The sequence below is a fragment of the Mixophyes fleayi genome, chromosome 4, assembly GCF_038048845.1.
Source record: "Mixophyes fleayi isolate aMixFle1 chromosome 4, aMixFle1.hap1, whole genome shotgun sequence".
Lineage (NCBI taxonomy): Eukaryota > Metazoa > Chordata > Amphibia > Anura > Limnodynastidae > Mixophyes > Mixophyes fleayi.
The window spans coordinates 337,370,738-337,391,470 of record NC_134405.1 but is presented as its reverse complement, the minus strand read 5'-3'; the positions used below and the strand labels follow the sequence as shown (position 1 = coordinate 337,391,470).

At 47.3% G+C, this 20,733-nt stretch overlaps 1 protein-coding gene across 5 annotated transcripts in view; it reads right to left on the bottom strand.

The window, feature by feature from the left end:
• Positions 1–20,733, bottom strand: part of LOC142153194 (potassium voltage-gated channel subfamily KQT member 1-like) — an 80,269-nt gene that overhangs the window by 20,257 nt on the left and 39,279 nt on the right. For all 5 annotated transcript variants that reach the window (XM_075210551.1, XM_075210553.1, XM_075210549.1 and 2 more), the window contains 5 exons: positions 12,294–12,384; positions 8,904–9,030; positions 6,627–6,705; positions 6,184–6,280; positions 620–760 (listed from right to left, as the gene is read on the bottom strand). In XM_075210551.1, the coding sequence (XP_075066652.1) occupies positions 620–760; positions 6,184–6,280; positions 6,627–6,705; positions 8,904–9,030; positions 12,294–12,384 (535 nt within the window). The remainder of the gene's footprint in view (positions 1–619; positions 761–6,183; positions 6,281–6,626; positions 6,706–8,903; positions 9,031–12,293; positions 12,385–20,733) is intronic.

Here is a 20,733-nt window from a genome sequence, read left to right as displayed (position 1 = left end):
AGGGAGACAAACACAAACAAATCCTGATGATATACAGATATGGCTGAAAAGCAGAGAAGGAAGCCAGAAGTATTAAAAAAAAAAAAGTATGTAGTAATAATCATAGGAAGGTATATACAAACCAAAAAAATAAAGTTGTCTGGAAGTGGGAGAACCCAATAGTAATGGAAACATTTATTTTAGATATCCATGTAAATGACACCCACTCATTCATTAATATCTGGCAGTGTGTAGTGAGTAACTTCTGCTTTTCTCAATAAATAGACCTGACATGCAATGAACCATAAGATGTACAGTTCATCTTCCTCTACAACATATCAAATATACATTTTTGTGCTATTCATCCTTAAAATCAGTGTTTACCCTGGAGCCTGGATGTGAAGATGCAGGCAGCCACAGGAAGTTGTATTATGACATTTAAATCATGTTTCTGAAACTTCTATTAAAATACATTGTTTTATGTTGTATTTCTAGCAATTATCTGTGCTTTTCAGCCATGTCCTTATATCATCAGGCAGATTGGTTTATTGTGTATCTGTGTGTAGATGTGTCCACTTTAAAATAAATGGATACATTGAATTTTCAACTCATAAGCCGATATTATCCCTGTCATACTCACCACTCCCCACCAGAGGGCATCAGCGTAGCTGGAAAATCCAGTCCTTCCCTCCTCATCCACAGCATCTTTCTCAGCCAGGTACACGAAGTATGATGAGAAGATCAGACCCAGGAAGCCGATATACAGAGTGGTGATCAGCTCCTAGAGTGGATGGAACAGACACCGACCGTCATACGGATCCAGACACAAACAATGGATCACACACTGAGCAATAGGGAATGTCTGGAACTGTGGGGAGGGGGATATAGCGACCAAGACACTGGGGAGGGGGCACAGTGATAAACTAAGGAGTTGGCACAAGGACTACTACACTGGGGAGGGGGCACAGTGACAAATACACTGGGGAGGGAGCTCAGTGACTAATACACTGGGGAGGGGGCACAGGGACTAATACACTGTGGAAGGAGCACAGTGACTAATACACTGGGGAGGGGGCACAGTGACTAATACACTGGGGAGGGGGCACAGTGACTAATACACTGGGGAGGGGGCACAGAGACTAATACACTGGGGAGGGGGCACAGAGACTAATACACTGGGGAGGGGGCACAGGGACTAATACACTGTGGAAGGAGCACAGTGACTAATACAATGGGGAGGGAGCACAGAGACTAATACACTGGAGAGGGGGCACAGTGACTAATACACTGGGGATGGGGCACAGAGACTAATACACTGGGGAGGGGGCACAGAGACTAATACACTGTGAAGGGAGCACAGGGACTAATACACTGGGGAGGGAGCTCAGTGACTAATGCACTGGGGAGGGGGCACAGGGACTAATACACTGTGGAAGGAGCACAGTGACTAATACACTGGGGAGGGTGCACAGGGAGTAATACACTGGGGAGGGGGCACAGGGACTAATACACTGTGGAAGGAGCACAGTGACTAATACACTGTGAAGGGAGCACAGTGACTAATACACTGTGAAGGGAGCACAGTGACTAATACACTGTGAAGGGAGCACAGTGACTAATACACTGGGGAGGGGGCACAGGGACTAATACACTGGGGAGGGAGCTCAGTGACTAATACACTGGGAAGGGGGCACAGGGACTAATACACTGTGAAGGGAGCACAGTGACTAATACACTGGGGAGGGGGCACAGGGACTAATACACTGGGGAGGGGGCACAGTGACTAATACACTGGGGAGGGTGCACAGGGAGTAATACACTGGGGAGGGGGCACAGGGACTAATACACTGTGGAAGGAGCACAGTGACTAATACACTGTGAAGGGAGCACAGTGACTAATACACTGTGAAGGGAGCACAGTGACTAATACACTGTGAAGGGAGCACAGTGACTAATACACTGGGGAGGGGGCACAGGGACTAATACACTGGGGAGGGAGCTCAGTGACTAATACACTGGGAAGGGGGCACAGGGACTAATACACTGTGAAGGGAGCACAGTGACTAATACACTGGGGAGGGGGCACAGTGACTAATACACTGTGAAGGGAGCACAGTGACTAATACACTGGGGAGGGAGCTCAGTGACTAATACGCTGGGGAGGGGGCACAGTGACTAATACACTGTGAAGGGAGCACAGTGACTAATACACTGGGGAGGGGGCACAGGGAATAATACATTGGGGAGGGAGCTCAGTGACTAATACGCTGGGGAGGGGGCACAGTGACTAATACACTGTGAAGGGAGCACAGTGACTAATACACTGGGGAGGGAGCACAGGGACTAATACACTGGGAAGAGAGCACAGTGACTAATACACTGGGGAGAGGGCACAGGGACTAATACACTGGGGAGGGGGCACAGTGACTAATACACTGGGGAGAGGGCACAGTGACTAATACACTGGGGAAGGGGCACAGGGACTAATACACTGGGGAGGGAGCTCAGTGACTAATACACTGTGAAGAGAGCACAGTGACTAATACACTGGGGAGGGGGCACAGGAACTAATACACTGTGAAGGGAGCACAGTGACTAATACACTGGGGAGGGAGCTAAGTGACTAATACACTGTGAAGGGAGCACAGTGACTAATACACTGGGGAGGGAGCTCAGTGACTAATACACTGGGGAGGGAGCTCAGTGACTAATACACTGGGGAGGGAGCTCAGTGACTAATACACTGGGGAGGGGGCACAGTGACTAATACACTGGGGAGGGAGCTGAGGGACTAATACATTGGGGAGGGAGCACAGGGACTAATACACTGGGGAGGGGGCACAGGGACTAATACACTGTGAAGGGAGCACAGTGACTAATACTCTGGGGAGGGTGCACAGGGAGTAATACACTGGGGAGGGAGCCAGTGACTAATACATTGGGGAGGGGGCACAGGGACTAATAAACTGGGGAGGGGGCACAGTGAATAATACACTGGGGAAGGGGCACAGTGACTAATACACTGGCAAGGGAGCACAGGGACTAATAAACTGGGGAGGGAGCTCAGTGACTAATACACTGGGGAGGGAGCCAGTGACTAATACATTGGGGAGGGGGCACAGGGACTAATAGACTGTGGAGGGAGCACAGTGACTAATGCATTGGGGAGGGGGCACAGGTACTAATACACTGGGGAGGGGGCACAGTGAATAATACACTGGGAAAGGGGCACAGTGAATAATACACTGGGGAAGGGGCACAGTGACTAATACACTGGCAAGGGAGCACAGGGACTAATAAACTGGGGAGGGAGCTCAGTGACTAATACACTGGGGAGGGAGCCAGTGACTAATACATTGGGGAGGGGGCACAGGGACTAATAGACTGTGGAGGGAGCACAGTGACTAATGCATTGGGGAGGGAGCACAGGGACTAATACACTGGGGAGGGAGCACAGTGACTAATACATTGGGGAGGGGGCACAGGTACTAATACACTGGGGAGGGGGCACAGGGACTAATACACTGGGGAGGGGGCACAGTGACTAATACACTGGGGAGGGGGCACAGTGAATAATACACTAGGGAAGGGGCACAGTGACTAATATACTAGCGAGGGAGCACAGGGACTAATACATTGGGGAGGGGGCACAGTGACAAATACACTGGGGAGGGAGCTCAGTGACTAATACACTGGGGAGGGAGCACAGGGACTAATACACTGTGGAAGGAGCACAGTGACTAATACACTGGGGAGGGGGCACAGTGACTAATACACTGGGGAGGGGGCACAGTGACTAATACACTGGGGAGGGGGCACAGAGACTAATACACTGGGGAGGGGGCACAGAGACTAATACACTGGGGAGGGGGCACAGGGACTAATACACTGTGGAAGGAGCACAGTGACTAATACAATGGGGAGGGAGCACAGAGACTAATACACTGGAGAGGGGGCACAGTGACTAATACACTGGGGATGGGGCACAGAGACTAATACACTGGGGAGGGGGCACAGAGACTAATACACTGTGAAGGGAGCACAGGGACTAATACACTGGGGAGGGAGCTCAGTGACTAATGCACTGGGGAGGGGGCACAGGGACTAATACACTGTGGAAGGAGCACAGTGACTAATACACTGTGAAGGGAGCACAGTGACTAATACACTGTGAAGGGAGCACAGTGACTAATACACTGTGAAGGGAGCACAGTGACTAATACACTGGGGAGGGGGCACAGGGACTAATACACTGGGGAGAGAGCTCAGTGACTAATACACTGGGAAGGGGGCACAGGGACTACTACACTGTGAAGGGAGCACAGTGACTAATACACTGGGGAGGGGGCACAGTGACTAATACACTGTGAAGGGAGCACAGTGACTAATACACTGGGGAGGGAGCTCAGTGACTAATACGCTGGGGAGGGGGCACAGTGACTAATACACTGTGAAGGGAGCACAGTGACTAATACACTGGGGAGGGGGCACAGGGAATAATACACTGGGGAGGGAGCTCAGTGACTAATACGCTGGGGAGGGGGCACAGTGACTAATACACTGTGAAGGGAGCACAGTGACTAATACACTGTGAAGGGAGCACAGTGACTAATACACTGGGGAGGGAGCACAGTGACTAATACACTGGGAAGAGAGCACAGTGACTAATACACTGGGGAGAGGGCACAGGGACTAATACACTGGGGAGGGGGCACAGTGACTAATACACTGGGGAGAGGGCACAGTGACTAATACACTGGGGAAGGGGCACATGGACTAATACACTGGGGAGGGAGCTCAGTGACTAATACACTGTGAAGAGAGCACAGTGACTAATACACTGGGGAGGGGGCACAGGAACTAATACACTGTGAAGGGAGCACAGTGACTAATACACTGGGGAGGGAGCTAAGTGACTAATACACTGTGAAGGGAGCACAGTGACTAATACACTGGGGAGGGAGCTCAGTGACTAATACACTGGGGAGGGAGCTCAGTGACTAATACACTGGGGAGGGAGCTCAGTGACTAATACACTGGGGAGGGGGCACAGTGACTAATACACTGGGGAGGGAGCTGAGGGACTAATACATTGGGGAGGGAGCACAGGGACTAATACACTGGGGAAGGGGCACAGGGACTAATACACTGTGAAGGGAGCACAGTGACTAATACTCTGGGGAGGGTGCACAGGGAGTAATACACTGGGGAGGGAGCCAGTGACTAATACATTGGGGAGGGGGCACAGGGACTAATAAACTGGGGAGGGGGCACAGTGAATAATACACTGGGGAAGGGGCACAGTGACTAATACACTGGCAAGGGAGCACAGGGACTAATAAACTGGGGAGGGAGCTCAGTGACTAATACACTGGGGAGGGAGCCAGTGACTAATACATTGGGGAAGGGGCACAGGGACTAATAGACTGTGGAGGGAGCACAGTGACTAATGCATTGGGGAGGGGGCACAGGTACTAATACACTGGGGAGGGGGCACAGTGAATAATACACTGGGAAAGGGGCACAGTGAATAATACACTGGGGAAGGGGCACAGTGACTAATACACTGGCAAGGGAGCACAGGGACTAATAAACTGGGGAGGGAGCTCAGTGACTAATACACTGGGGAGGGAGCCAGTGACTAATACATTGGGGAGGGGGCACAGGGACTAATAGACTGTGGAGGGAGCACAGTGACTAATGCATTGGGGAGGGAGCACAGGGACTAATACACTGGGGAGGGAGCACAGTGACTAATACATTGGGGAGGGGGCACAGGTACTAATACACTGGGGAGGGGGCACAGGGACTAATACACTGGGGAGGGGGCACAGTGACTAATACACTGGGGAGGGGGCACAGTGAATAATACACTAGGGAAGGGGCACAGTGACTAATATACTAGCGAGGGAGCACAGGGACTAATACATTGGGGAGGGGGTACAGGTACTAATACACTGGGGAGGGGGCACAGGGACTAATACACTGGGGAGGGGGCACATTGACTAATACATTGGGGAGGGGGCACAGGTACTAATACACTGGGGAGGGGGCACAGTGAATAATACACTGGGGAAGGGGCACAGTGAATAATACACTGGGAAAGGGGCACAGTGACTAATACACTGGCGAGGGAGCACAGGGACTAATAAACTGGGGAGGGGTCACAGGGACTATTAGAATGGGGATATGCAGCGCCCTCACCTGGCGATGGATGAACACTACAGATCCTAGAAGTCTCCAGGTGCCTCCCTGGCGATCTACGTGTAACATGCGGAGAATCTGAAGGAACCGGATCCCCCTGCGGGATGTGAGAACAGACAGAGAGTTAAACATATACTGATGTACATATACATATATAGTATTATTATTATTACCCCCATGGTCATACCATGGGCAGCATGTCCAACATATACAGGTCAGTTATTGTATTATTATTACCCCCATGGTCATACCATGGGCAGCATGTCCAACACATACAGGTCAGTTATTGTATTATTGATCCTTAATCAATCATGTTCCTCCTCATTTGTGAGATTATCTCACGAAAGCAGCAGATTGTAAGCTCTTTGGAGCAGGGTTCTCATAATGCCCTCTATGTACCGCTCCTGACCTCGGCAATCCTGGACCCCAATAGACTCACCAACCTAATTGCAGATGTGGCGAAGACCTGTCCGTTGGAGCCAACGCTGAGCACGATGATGGAGGCTATGACCACGATGAGATCTGAGGGGAAGACGGGGATATCAGGATATGTAGCGTTGTACACAAGAGTCAGGAAAGAAACATTGTTACATTTCCCCTAAAGAAAACAAATCTGCACAAAGGAAACTGCTGATGATCACTAATGTGCTTGTAAGAGATCTAAGCAATGGGAGTACTCTAAGCAATGGGAGTACTCTAAGCAATGGGAGTACTCTAAGTAATAAGAGTACGTGTATTTTATTCATCAATATATGTTGCTGAAGACATCATTAAGAGGCGGTGAATACAATACATTAGTTATATCTGTATCCCCATCAGTAACACTTTTTGTTTTTCTGTGTGTAATGTAGTTGTGGGCAATGGGCATCCCTATGGCCTTGTGTGGCCCTCTGAGTCTTCACCTGTGGCCCCCAGCTCATCCCTGAGCTCTCAGTCTTATTTATACCCTGCTGAGCTTTACCTGCACCCCGAGCTCTTATGCTGAGATTCAGGGTAATGAGCGGCCCTTGTAGGGGCTCAGGTTGTCCATCACTGGTCATGTTTGCAAACAAAACAGATGTGATTATAACAGTGGTATCCCCACACATGGGAGGTCCTTTGTTTATACTGATAAGCATTGTGTTACTGTTTTGGTTATGAGTAGGTGTTGGACAAGGGCTGGTCCGCTGAAGTCTCTGGATGCTATTTGTCTTGTTAGAGTCGGAATTAAATTGCCCGTTATTTACACACAAAGGGGGTCATCTACGAAGAGCAGCTGATGCGCACTGCAAAACGCCTGGGTGTTTACCGTGTTGTAGTGTCCACGTAGAGCACAACGCAGTTCACGTCTACTCTCCGCTCCCAAGAGATGTCTTCAGCAACATTGTGCAGCCTACAATCACTGTAGTGACGGCCCTTTCGATAAACAACATTTTTTGTTTTTATGCTAAAATACGGATGGGATTAACCTCACTTGTGGCTATTTTTTCTGTTGAGCAACAGATCATCTGCGCTTCCTAAATGACCACCAGTTCAGGCATCCATTTTTTAGGCTGAATGCAGCTAATAGATTCACTAATGAAATATCTGAGGTGAAAGGTGATATCACTGGTTCCTAGTAACTGGATAGGATGCACTCTCAGTGATGTCACTGGTTCCTAGTGAATAGATAGGCTGCACTCTCAGTGATGTCACTGGTTCCTAGTGACTGGATAGGCTGCACTCTCAGTGATGTCACTGGTTCCTAGTGACTGGATAGGCTGCACTCTCAGTGATGTCACTGGTTCCTAGTGAAGGGATAGGCTGCACTCTCAGTGATGTCACTGGTTCCTAGTGACTGAATAGGCTGCACTCTCAGTGATGTCACTGGTTCCTAGTGACTGGATAGGCTGCACTCTCAGTGATGTCACTGGTTCCTAGTGACTGGATAGGCTGCACTCTCAGTGATGTCACTGGTTCCTAGTGAATGGATAGGCTGCACTCTCAGTGATGTCACTGGTTCCTAGTGACTGGATAGGCTGCATTCTCAGTGATGTCACTGGTTCCTAGTGAAGGGATAGGCTGCATTCTCAGTGATGTCACTGGTTCCTAGTGACTGGATAGGCTGCACTCTCAGTGATGTCACTGGTTCCTAGTGAATGGATAGGCTGCGCTCTCAGTGATGTCACTGGTTCCTAGTGACTGGATAGGCTGCACTCTCAGTGATGTCACTGGTTCCTAGTGACTGGATAGGCTGCATTCACAGTGATGTCACTGGTTCCTAGTGACTGGATAGGTTGCGTTCTCATAAAATAAAGATCATAAAATAGCTGCATCCACTGCACATAGGTGAGTGATGCATTTTAATAAGAACACATATATACGTTACGTGTGGTTCTTTGAATAAATGTACCCATATATAATAAAAGTTTATTTCTCTTTGAAATGTTCCCAACTTTGTATAGCTGTTCACATGTCACTGGATGGCAGGTGGGGCGGGGGGGACGGGGACTCTACACATGCCCCAAAGCTCTCTATTGTCTTATTATCCTGCAGCTGAAGAGATGGCATCTGTAACGGAATCTGTCATCGTTCCCTATAGATGTGTGTGACAGGCTGAACGCATCTCCCTATCCTGTGTGTAACCGTACAGGGAGGGGCGGTTTCCATGTCACTCAGCTGTCACCCTGCAGATTGTAACACTAGACCGAGCATCAGAGAACAGATGAAGTTTAACCCCCGGGGAGGGGGGGCCCTCTCACCAATTATAGAGATGGGTTTCCGAGCAAAGCGTATTCGGCCCTTGAAGCCAACGTATTTGCTGCGGCAGCCGGCAGACCACAACCGCACCAGGTATTCTGCACCAAAAAACACCACCAGTACAATTTCCTGCAATAGAGAGGAGGGGGGTGAGGGGGAGAAGACCATTAAAAGAGGGAAAGGAAGGTTCGTAAAATACACAGTGGGGGCTACATAGTCTAAGTCTGGGAGAGTCCTCTGGGAACAATGTTGCTTATACTACTGCAACAAGACTAAATATAGACATATGTAGTGTACACTGTAATACAATTCAACTTTAAAATGTATTTAATTAAAAATATACTGCTTTATTATAATATACACTCAGTGGTCACTTTATTAGGTACACCTCTCATGTACTGGGTAGGACGCCCTTTTGCCCCAGAACAGCCTGAATTCTTTGTGGCATGGATTCAGCAAGGTGCTGGAATGATTCCTTAGAGATTCTGGTCCATGTTGATATGATGATGTAACCTTTGTGACTTGGTGCGTTATACCTGCTTGAAGCAAACTTTAGAAGATGGGTAGACTGTGGCCATAAGGGATGTACATGGTCAGCAAAAATAGACAGGTAGGTTGGGGCATTTAAATAATACTGAATTGGTATTAAGGGGCCTAATCTTTGCCAAGAAAACATTCCCTACACCGTTACACCACCATCAACATCCACCCTTAATGAAAGTCAGGATGGATCCATGGATTCTTGTTTAGACTAAATTGTGACCGATCATCTGCATGACGCAGCAGATATGGGGATTCATCAGACCAGGTCATGGTTTTCAGATCTTCATCTATCCAGTTTTGGTGCCCACTGTAGCCTCTGTTTCCTGTTCTTAGCTGACAGAATTGGAAACCAGTTTGGTCTTCTGCTACTGTAGCCCGTCCATTGTAAGGTTTGATGTTCTGTCTGTTCAGAGACGCTCTTCTGCATCCCACTGTTGTAACACATGGCTATTTGTGTTACTGTCACCTTCCTGTCAGCGTGAACCAGCCTGGCCATTCTCCTCTTACCTTTCTTACTTACTTTTCTTTTGCTCATTAACAAGGCGTTTCCACCCACAGAACTGACGCTCACTGGATGTTTTGTGCACCATTCTCTGTAAAACACTAACGACTGTTGTGTGTGAAAATCCCAGGAGATCAGGAGTTTCTGAGATACTAAAAGCACCACTTCTGGCACCAACAATCATTCCACGGTCACTTAGATGACATTTCTTCACCATTCTGGCTTTTGGTCTGAACAACAACTGAACCTCTTGACCACGTCTGCATGCTTTTATGCCTTCAGCTGCTGCCACATGATTAGCTGATTAGATATTTGCATTACTGAGCAGGCGTACAAGTGTATCTAATAAAGTGGCCACTGAGTATGCTGTATCCAAGCCAGCTAGGTTTCATTTGTTGATGGTGGAAAACCCGTGGTGGGAACCGGGAAGAGAAGGCGCTCTTGGATTGAAATTTTGCCCATTGTTGTTATCTAAGAGCTTAATTAATTTGCTCATCCGCATCTATAATTGTTCCCTATCTTCATATACTTTGCAATCTGGTTTTCACACAGCTTATCCAGATCTATTGGAAGTCACAAATGGCCTTCAGATAGCAAAACCCATAGGTTATATTTCTGTTCTAATCATTCATCTCTCCCTCACTTTTGACCATTATTTGGTTCTCATTGAGATTATACACTGTACTGCGGACCTCTTCCTCTCTGGCTGTTCCAGATCTTGGTCCAACACTTCCCCCTCATAAATTGCCTGGTCCGTAGTAGGATCCTAACTCTCCATACTGTGTTGTCTGCTCTTCTCCTTATTTCCTCTCTAGAAAACCTAATCCACTCTGGATTTAAGTACTATCTGTAAGAAAAAACTCGATTTTGTTTTCAGCATCAAATATCGCTCATTAGGATAAGATGTATTTCTCAAATTATGTTGTGACAATGTCCACATGGAAAGCCAAAACTGGTCGTGTCAGCAGTGTGAAGCAGTGATGGGGGCCGGCTGTAGAAGGGGGCCCCTGAAGATGGCAGGACATGTGACATTTTCACTCTCTCTACTGTTTTCAAGTGTATCCACATATGCGCAAAACTAAGCTCATCTCCATTTTACAAGGGGGGGGGGGGGGAATAACAGGGACCATAAAGCGGACGTGTAGCTTGAAATGTGATTGGCTGACACGTAGCTCTGGTGCAAATAGATGCAGCGTGGATCTCTGTTTCTTGGGGTTCATAAATGAGCCTTGTTAGGAATATATGCTTCAATCGTAGCACTATTATTAATAATATAATGTCATGTGTTTGAAGTAGACATTTAGAAGTGGTGGTATGAAAAAAGTAATCGTAATGTAAGCGACAGGGTGGTGATATGACATACTTCGTATACCCCCCACTTCCACCACTGTGTATATAAATCTAATATATAAATGCTTAGTGGCGTCTGTCTGTCTGTGTGTGTGTGAAAAAAAAAAAACCAAGTTGCAGCGCCACCTGCTGGGCAGAGTTATACACTGACCTACTAAATTCTTAGTGTGTGTGGGAAAAAAAATTCAAAAAGGGCTGAAATTTGGTAGGGCTCAAACTCATTTTCGTGAGGTAATTTTACCTCATGAACACACATGTGTAGAGGCGTGCGTTAGTGTGTGGAAAAAAACTATTTTCTCAGAAAGGGCTCATCCAATTGACCTGAAATTTGGTATACTGACATTATTTGACAAAAAAATTAGAATAGTCAAGTCAGTTAACTTCCATCATCCCCCCTTCCCCCCGTGGGAGAGGTAGTAAAGGCTAAATTTACGAGTTGAGGGGTCAAACTAATTTTCGTGAGGTAATTTTACCTCATGAACACACATTAAAAAGGCCGCTTGCGTCGGGAACTAACGATCTTCCCCTGAGGAGGCCTGGGCTAGGTCCAAATGCATGACAAGAACCTTTTTAAGACCTTAAGTAGCTTGATTTGACTAGAATGCATGAGTATCATGCACGGGTTAACTTGTGTATATATATATAGTAAGTGACTGGAATGTGATAGTGATATAATGAAGGCAATAGGAGGAGTGGCGGTATGACATATCACTTATTCCCCCCCACTTCCACCACTGTGTATATATATATATATATATATATATATATATAGTAAGTGACTGGAATGTGATAGTGATATAATGAAGGCAGTAGGAGGAGTGGCGGTATGACATATCCCCGTATACCCCACACTTCCACCACTGGTCACATCTACATTCACCTAACGTTGATCCCAGTGTATATTATTTATAGTTTTCTTTGACATCAGGCCAATCTCCTTATTCCTAACCCTCACGCACCTCCATCGTCTTCACATATAAGAGTTTCCGCAACTCACCATCCAGAATAGAGTTCCGGTGGCAAATTCAGAGTAATGTTCTATCGTGGACAGGACACTGAATATCAGGCAGATGAGCACGAGGAGGAACCTGTTCATGAAATAAGAGGAGATTAGGTGAAGAGAAGCCAAGGGTTCTACAGAGCAAATGTATCAATACAGCACAATATTAAAGTTTATACAAATATGTTACAGCTCAGCGCCAGTTACCTTGTAACAATAAACGTAAACAGTCTCCAGGCTTAGAGACCCTTTAAAATGTCTATGTAAAAGCAAAACTAACATCAAGAACACACAAGTACATTTAGCCTTTTTGCATTATATACATTTCCACCAAGAACATCAGCCGGGTGGGGGGCTTCCAAGGTAGACCCCCCTGTTTAGTAGACAAGAGGTGACTTAATGATGTTCCCTTGTTTGTATATTTTCTGTTTAGATAAGTATAGAAATTACAGAAAAACTCTACAGCGCCCCCTAACTAACACTACAAGGGGTGTCCATGGGGGTCTCTTCACCCCAATAAGGAGATTCAGTAATGGCCAGTCCTCCAGCTTCTGGGTTAGATTGTTAGACACACGGACAAGCGGCTCCGCGAGCACCGAGGTTTCCTGACGCGCTTCAGTTTTTAGCAATGTTTAATGTCCACCAAGTCTGTTCATAAAGGATTATTCCATAGAAATTACTGTTTTTTAAAATGTTTTTGAACCAAAAAAATTCTGTTAAAAATTCTGCTTTTCAGCTTGCGATAAAACATTTGCAAAACGGATTAGCTGAAAAACGGAAATCTCTATAGTTATAGTACATCCTTTCTATTTGACTTATTAAGTATATATTTATATGTATCTGTTCATTGGATTATCCAAGAGGACAATATTAAATTACATCTTTATTTGGAGATGTAGTGCTGTATTGTTTAGAAAGATAGTTGACTTGCAGTTGCCCGCCAACCAATCAGATTCTAGCTCTCATTTATCTAGTATATTCAAGGAAATGATAGTGTCACTCACCGGACCGTGAGTGCCTCTACGCTGGTGCGTGGCTCCCTAGCCTTCCTGCCGGCACCTGTCCTAAACCGCGGGCGTCCGCCATCCTAATGGACTGCGCATGCGCAGCACCCAAGAACTCTTGTGACTGTTGCTTTTAATCTAATTGGTTGATCAGGCAACTCTCCCTATTTAAGGCACCTGTGCTCATAACCTCATTGCCTGATCTTGGAGTCTCATTCCCTGTGAGTCTCTGAAGGTGTTCCCTGTGTTCTACTAGTGTCTTCAGTTTCCTGCTGATTCCTGATCTACTCATCGCTGGTTTCCATACCCGCTACTGTCTCCTGTGTACTACTAGTGTCTTCAGTTCCTGTGGATTCCCTGTGCTACTCATCGCTGGTTTCCATACCTGCTTAAGTCTCCTGTTTCCTGCCTGTGTCCTCAGCTGGACTCTGATTACCTGATCTACTCACCTGTGGTTCCTACACTCGTCTCTGCCGTCCAGCGTCTCTGCAGTTCCTGCATCTCCCTGTGGACAGACTGTTCTACTGAATAGCGGTATGCCTATTTGTTATTGACTTTCTACGTTTACTCTGCATAGCCGCTAGGACAAGTTTCCACTCTCAGCAGCGGTATCCATACCCGCTATAGACTGTTATTGTTACGCTGCATATCTGTTTGGAATTAACCGTACTACTCAGTCGTTATATGCATAATTGTCAATGACTATCCTTTATTGGCCTGCATATCTGTGCTGAGCAAGTCTCTACCAAGCAGCACCACATACCGTTATAGACTTTGCTGGATACGCTGCATATCTATTGGGATCAAGTTCCTCTGTGCTCTCAGTGTCTGCATTCTATTATCCTTTGTATGCTTCCACTCATCGACACCTGTACACATCCTCACCTATTAAGCAGTGGTACAACTTGCTGTACCCAGACCACTGACTTCCCCGCTACCTACCTGCACCTGGACAAGTCTTCTCACCATAAGCAGTGGTACAACTTGCTGTACGCAGACCACTGACTTCCCCGCTACCTACCTGCACCTGGACAAGTCTTCTCACCATAAGCAGTGGTACAACTTGCTGTACGCAGACCACTGACTTCCCCGCTACCTACCTGCACCTGGACAAGTCTGTTCACCATAGCAGTTGTACAACTTGCTGTACGCAGACCACTGACTTCCCCGCTACCTACCTGCACCTGGACAAGTCTGTTCACCATAGCAGTGGTACAACTTGCTGTACGCAGACCACTGACTTCCCCGCTACCTACCTGCACCTGGACAAGTCTTCTCACCATAAGCAGTGGTACAACTTGCTGTACGCAGACCACTGACTTCCCCGCTACCTACCTGCACCTGGACAAGTCTTTTCACCATAGCAGTGGTACAACTTGCTGTACGCAGACCACTGACTTCCCCGCTACCTACCTGCACCTGGACAAGTCTTTTCACCATAAGCAGTGGTACAACTTGCTGTACGCAGACCACTGACTTCCCTACTACCTCGCGCATCTGCCCACGTCCATCCTGATCTCCGTGTTCAAATCTGCCTTTCCACATATCAGCTAGTCGCTGACTCATTGACCAAGATTGCTGCAAGTCACTGACTTTCCTATTCTTTATTGGCATTCTCTCTCCATCTGCTGTGATATATGTTCCGCTAGTCACCCCGCTACCAGAGGACCGTTGTGTTAACTTCACTACTCTGGTAAGCCCAGTCATCTGGTGAATTCCTGGGCAAGACTCCTAGTGCCCGTGACAGATAGCTAACATCTGATTGGTTGATATGAGCAACAACCACACTTTCCTAGAAGGTTTGATGAATTTACCCCCTAAGGCTTCGTATACACAGGAATTATTTTTAAGCGATTAACATGCATTCTCAAAGCCTATTAAACCCACTTTGAAGCCGAAATTCCAATAAACAATGTAAGGGAACAGACCTGTACACACTCACTCTGATAAATGCTCGCTCAGCTTTGCATCAGTTTAATTTTGCCACCATTGTTTAGAATTATCAAAGCTCCCTATAATGCGAAGTGTTCAATAGGAACGATCGTTAAGTACAATGTACACTACGCTGCTGGGAGGCTTGGAGACAAGCTAACAAACGCACTTCTAACGCTCCTTTAAAGTGAGGACAATCTAAAAAGTTTCATATACCGTTTAACTAGAGTGGTTTCTCAATGCCCTTATGTACAAGCCCCAATGACTGGATCTGAAGCCAACTTGGCCATAGACATTGAATGGGCATTGTATAGTTTAAGGCAGTTGGAGAATAGCCGACATGCAGTGTCCCTAAAATGTCACACAAGCTAATGCTGTTTTCAGCAGTCCAGATTTTCCAAATTGAATAATAAAACCAACTCAGAATTTTATTGGTCAAAAGAATAGTTGGTGGTCTTTGGGAGCCCACACATCAGAGCCGTAACTAGGGTGGTGCGGGCGGTGCCGTCGCCCAGGGCGCAAGCCCAAGTGGGCGCAGCAGCCGCCCGCTACCTGGCTCTATCTACAGGCCTTTACTTACCCGCAGTGGAACGCATCTTCCACTGACAGGAAGTTCGGCATTTGGAACGCAAATGCCGAACTTCCTGTTGGTGGAACGCATATGCGTTCCACTGCGGGTAAGTGAATGAAAGATTCTCTGATCGAGCCCCGGGGGTTGGTGCAGCAGCAGCGCTGTCTGTGTGTGAGGTGCTGCTGCTGCTGCTGCTGCAGGATCCGGACCATTCTCCCCTCTGGCTCCCTGCTTCTCTGAGGCTGTCTACTTGGTGCATGGGGGCGGGTTCAGGAGCGTCACGGTCAGAAGGGGACTCCAGTCACACGGGGGGGAGGCACACAGACACTTGCCAGCTCTGGCTGTCTCTAGCTCGGGGGCTCAGAGCCTCTCGGAGGGGCACAGACTGGGCACGCCCGTGGGGGGGGGGATCTCTCGGCCAGTTACAGGGATACACTGGCTTCACTATCGCTGTCACTGCTGTCCAGATGCTGGGTTATTGTTGTCCTGTTACTAGTTCCCTCCACTTCACCTCTTATACAGATGTCTATTCAGTGTACATTGTTCCTGCTAACCTTCCTATTATACAAATTAATGGCAGCACACATACCTGCTTCTGTCTCTGTATTCCAGTCTGGTGTCCTCCTGCATCTCATCTATGTATATCTCTCTCACACTCATTTCTGTGTCTGTCTGACTGTTTCTGCTTCTCCCATGTCTCTCTCACCTATGTATCTCTTACACTCATATCTGTGTCTCTATGTATGGCTGCCTGTCTCCATGTTTATACACCTCTTATCTCTATCTCTCTCACTCAATTCTGTATCTATATGTCTGGCTGTCTCTCTGTTGTTACATCCCTCGCCCCTTTATCCCTGTGTCATATCTGTATTTCTTTCACTAATCCCTCTCTCTCCCTCCCTCTTTCTTTTTCTCTCTCTGTCTCTCTCTCTTCCTCCCCCTTCTCTCTCTCCCTCTATCTCTATCTCTTACTACCTCCATCTCTCTCTTTATCCCTCCTCTCTCTTTCTCCTCCCTTTCTCCATCCATCTCTCTATCATGCATTTGCAAATATGTGTAACAGAATTATTTCAGTAAAGTGCTAGCCACACCCCCACATTAGGTTGGCCACACCCACTTGGCAAATGTCACTCCCACTTAGATGGGGGGCGCCGGTGCCCTGTCTCGCCCAGGGCACTAAAATGTCTAGTTACGGCACTGCCACACATACAGTGATTTTGGGCCAAAAGGGGAATCCATAAGGTAAAACATTTATCATGTTGTCATGCTGTTACGCCGATGCCCCCTCTCTAGGGTCACGTCCGCCGGGTAGAGGCGTGACCTAGGTGTATGTGGAGGTAGGGAAAATCTGAAGAGATGCTCAGTGCGAACGTCACACCAAAGTCCACCCTCATACCACTTCAGCCAATCACAAACGGGTTTCCCACAATGGTTTGTGATTTGTTGAGCGGCCAATAAGATTACAAGTAAAGGAGATTTCCCGCTAGATTACGACTAGACAAGAAGAAAGAAGAATCATGAAATGAATAAACTGGTAAATGAGGGATTTCTGTGACTTTTCATTTCAATCAAACCTTACCTACTACTATAGCGTAATCGGCCCTGACGAATGCAGGGATCCTAATATTCTTCATTGCACCCCTCTATCCCACGGAGGATCCAGCCCTGTGCTTACCAGGTTCGGGATGGTTTCCTCTAAAACAAGGGGAGGCCATGTTTGTTGTCTCCCCGTTTTAGGGTAACTGTAACTGGTCCAGCCTAGTTAACCATTTTAGTTGGGGTAGGGGTGGGGCACATTACCAAAGTTTTAATTTTTTTAATAACAGTACAACCATGTGGCTTGGTTTTTTTTTTTAAAGCATCACACGTCACAGAACCGAAATTTGATACATTCTGATGTTTGCATTTACTAACTGCGTCTGCCGCACAGTCGTTGAGAGCCACGTAGACTTGAAAGAAAAAAATCCATGACTCAGGCTTGGTCTTTAAATTCAATCTCTTCTCAAACATTCATACTGCACCTCTGGAGGTGTAACACTAGCTCACATGTCACGAGGGACTTGGCGCTCACAATCATATGTCAGAGGGGGGCGCTACATAGTCATGAGAGTGAGGGGACATCGGGGCTGTCTCTATTGCACATTGGCAGATTTAAGAGCACTGGCGCACACCCACACTCCACCCAGCTGGGCAATCTTCTGCTCCTCTCTGGACGTTGCCGTCTTTCTCCCTAATCTATGCGCTGTGGGCTACACTCTAAGCACGATTGCACAAATCAAGCCGCACGGCGGGACGAAAGGCGATTTTGCACGTAAAAGACCGCTATCATCTTTTCCGTTATTATACTTGTTTAGTAGAGAGCAGTAAAGTAATTAAATAGAACTGAATTATTAATTGCAAAACGAACAATGAGTAACAGAGTTGATTCACAGACATAATTTATGTCCTACAAAACAGGTAAACAAGACAAGCTCTCACCCCGCAGGATTGTAGTATAACCTCTCTGTGTCTGCCTGGGACACACTCAGGGGCTAAAGCAGAATGGGCCAAAATTACTTTTATAAATAACGGACACAAAAATAGTGTATTTCTGGCCATATGCAGAACGTAAAGAAGTACAAGTGTCAGATGAGAGCCAGTATGCGTTGGGGCATTTGCTTCCGTTCTCTTTGTGGGCGTAGGCAGTGAGAATTGGCGCAGTTTATGCAACACAAACTAACATCAATTCTACTGTACATTGTGTAATTGTCTGACTGATGAACCCCCATCAAATGATAAGCCCTCAACTCGGATGATAAATTGTTCCCAGTTTACTAACAGAAAAGCTGTTTCACTGTAAAAATAGGATCTGTGCTGTGAACATAAATAAAAGTTAAAGGGGGGGGGGGTGAAATAAGTAAACTAGGAAGGCCAGACGGGTACAGAAATACGAATTTAAGGGTAGCAAGGTCACAGGTCAAGTACGCAGAGCAGAGGGATAAAGGAATGCAAGTTACAGGGATACAAGTAACACAGAAAGACAGGGTACAGGGGCACGGGGACGGACATTAGTGGGCACAGATATGAAGGGTAGACTGGCAGAGAAGTTCAGATTTAAGAAGCGCAGGTACACAGGTTAGAAATTAAAGGTTAGAGGCACAGGAACTTAAGTGACAGGGGCACAGGAATGACATTTAGAAGAGCACAGGTCGGGGGGCACACAAATGGAAGTTATAGGGGCAGAAATATGTTAGAGGTACAAATATGACAGTCACATGGGTACAGAAATGTCGGTTTGTAAGAAGTTTAGGCTAGAAAGTAGAGGTACAATGGTTAGAGGTGTATAGGGCCTATAAAGGGAATCACAAATGCAAGATAGAGGGGCACAACTTCACAGATTACAGGGAGAACAGACTAGAGGTGCACAGGTACCTAGGTTAGAGGGGGCACGTGTGTACATTAGAGAGGCACAGGTACGTACATCAGAGGGGCACAGGTACATAGGTTAGAGGGGCACAGGTACATACATCAGAGGGTACATGTACGTACATCAGAGGGGCACCGGTATGTAGGTTAGAGGGGCACAGGTACATAGGTTAGAGGGTTATAGGTACGTAGGTTAGAGAGGCACAGGTACGTACATCAGAGGGGCACAGGTACATAAGTTAGAGGGCCACATGTGCATATATCAGAGGGGCACAGGTATGTGGGTTAGAGGGGCACAGGTACGTAGATTAGAGGGGTATAGGTATGTAGGTTAGAGGGGCACAGGCATGTAGGCTAGAGGGGCACAGGTGCGTACATCAGAGGGGCACAGGTACATAAGTTAGAGGGCCACATGTGCGTATGTCAGAGGGGCACAGGTATGTAGGTTAGAGGAGCACAGGTACATACATCAGAGGGTTACAGGTACATAGGTTAGAGGGGGGCACAGGAACGTACATCAGAGGGGTACAGGTACATAGGTCAGAGAGGCACAGGAAGGGGGAACAGACTAGAGGTGCACAGGTACATAGGTTAGAGGGGCACAGGTATGTAGGTTAGAGGGGCACAGGTGCGTACATCAGAGGGGCACAGGTACGTAGGTTAGAGGGGCACAGGTGGGTATATCAGAGGGGTACAGGTACGTAGGTTAGAGGGGCACAGGTGGGTATATCAGAGGGGTACAGGTATGTAGGTTAGAGAGGTACAGGTACGTAGGTTAGAGAGGCACAGGTGGGTATATTAGAGAGGTACAGGTATGTAGGTTAGAGGGGCACAGGTGGGTATATCAGAGGGGTACAGGTACGTAGGTTAGAGAGGCACAGGTGGGTATATCAGAGGGGTACAGGTACGTAGGTTAGAGAGGTACAGGTACGTAGGTTAGAGAGGCACAGGTGGGTATATTAGAGAGGTACAGGTACGTAGGTTAGAGAGGCACAGGTGGGTATATTAGAGAGGCACAGGTACATAAGTTAGAGGGCCACATGTGCGTATGTCAGAGGGGCACAGGTATGTAGGTTAGAGGAGCACAGGTACATACATCAGAGGGTTACAGGTACATAGGTTAGAGGGGGGCACAGGAACGTACATCAGAGGGGTACAGGTACATAGGTCAGAGAGGCACAGGAAGGGGGAACAGACTAGAGGTGCACAGGTACATAGGTTAGAGGGGCACAGGTATGTAGGTTAGAGGGGCACAGGTGCGTACATCAGAGGGGCACAGTTACGTAGGTTAGAGGGACACAGGTACGTACATCAGAGGGGTAGAGGTACATAGGTTAGACGGGCACAGGTACAAATGTTAGAGGGGCACAGGTGCGTATATCAGAGGAGCACAAGTATGTAGGTTAGAGGGGCACAGGTGGGTATATCAGAGAGGTACAGGTACGTAGGTTAGAGGGGCACAGGTGGGTATATCAGAGGGGTACAGGTACGTAGGTTAGAGGGGCACAGGTGGTTATATCAGAGG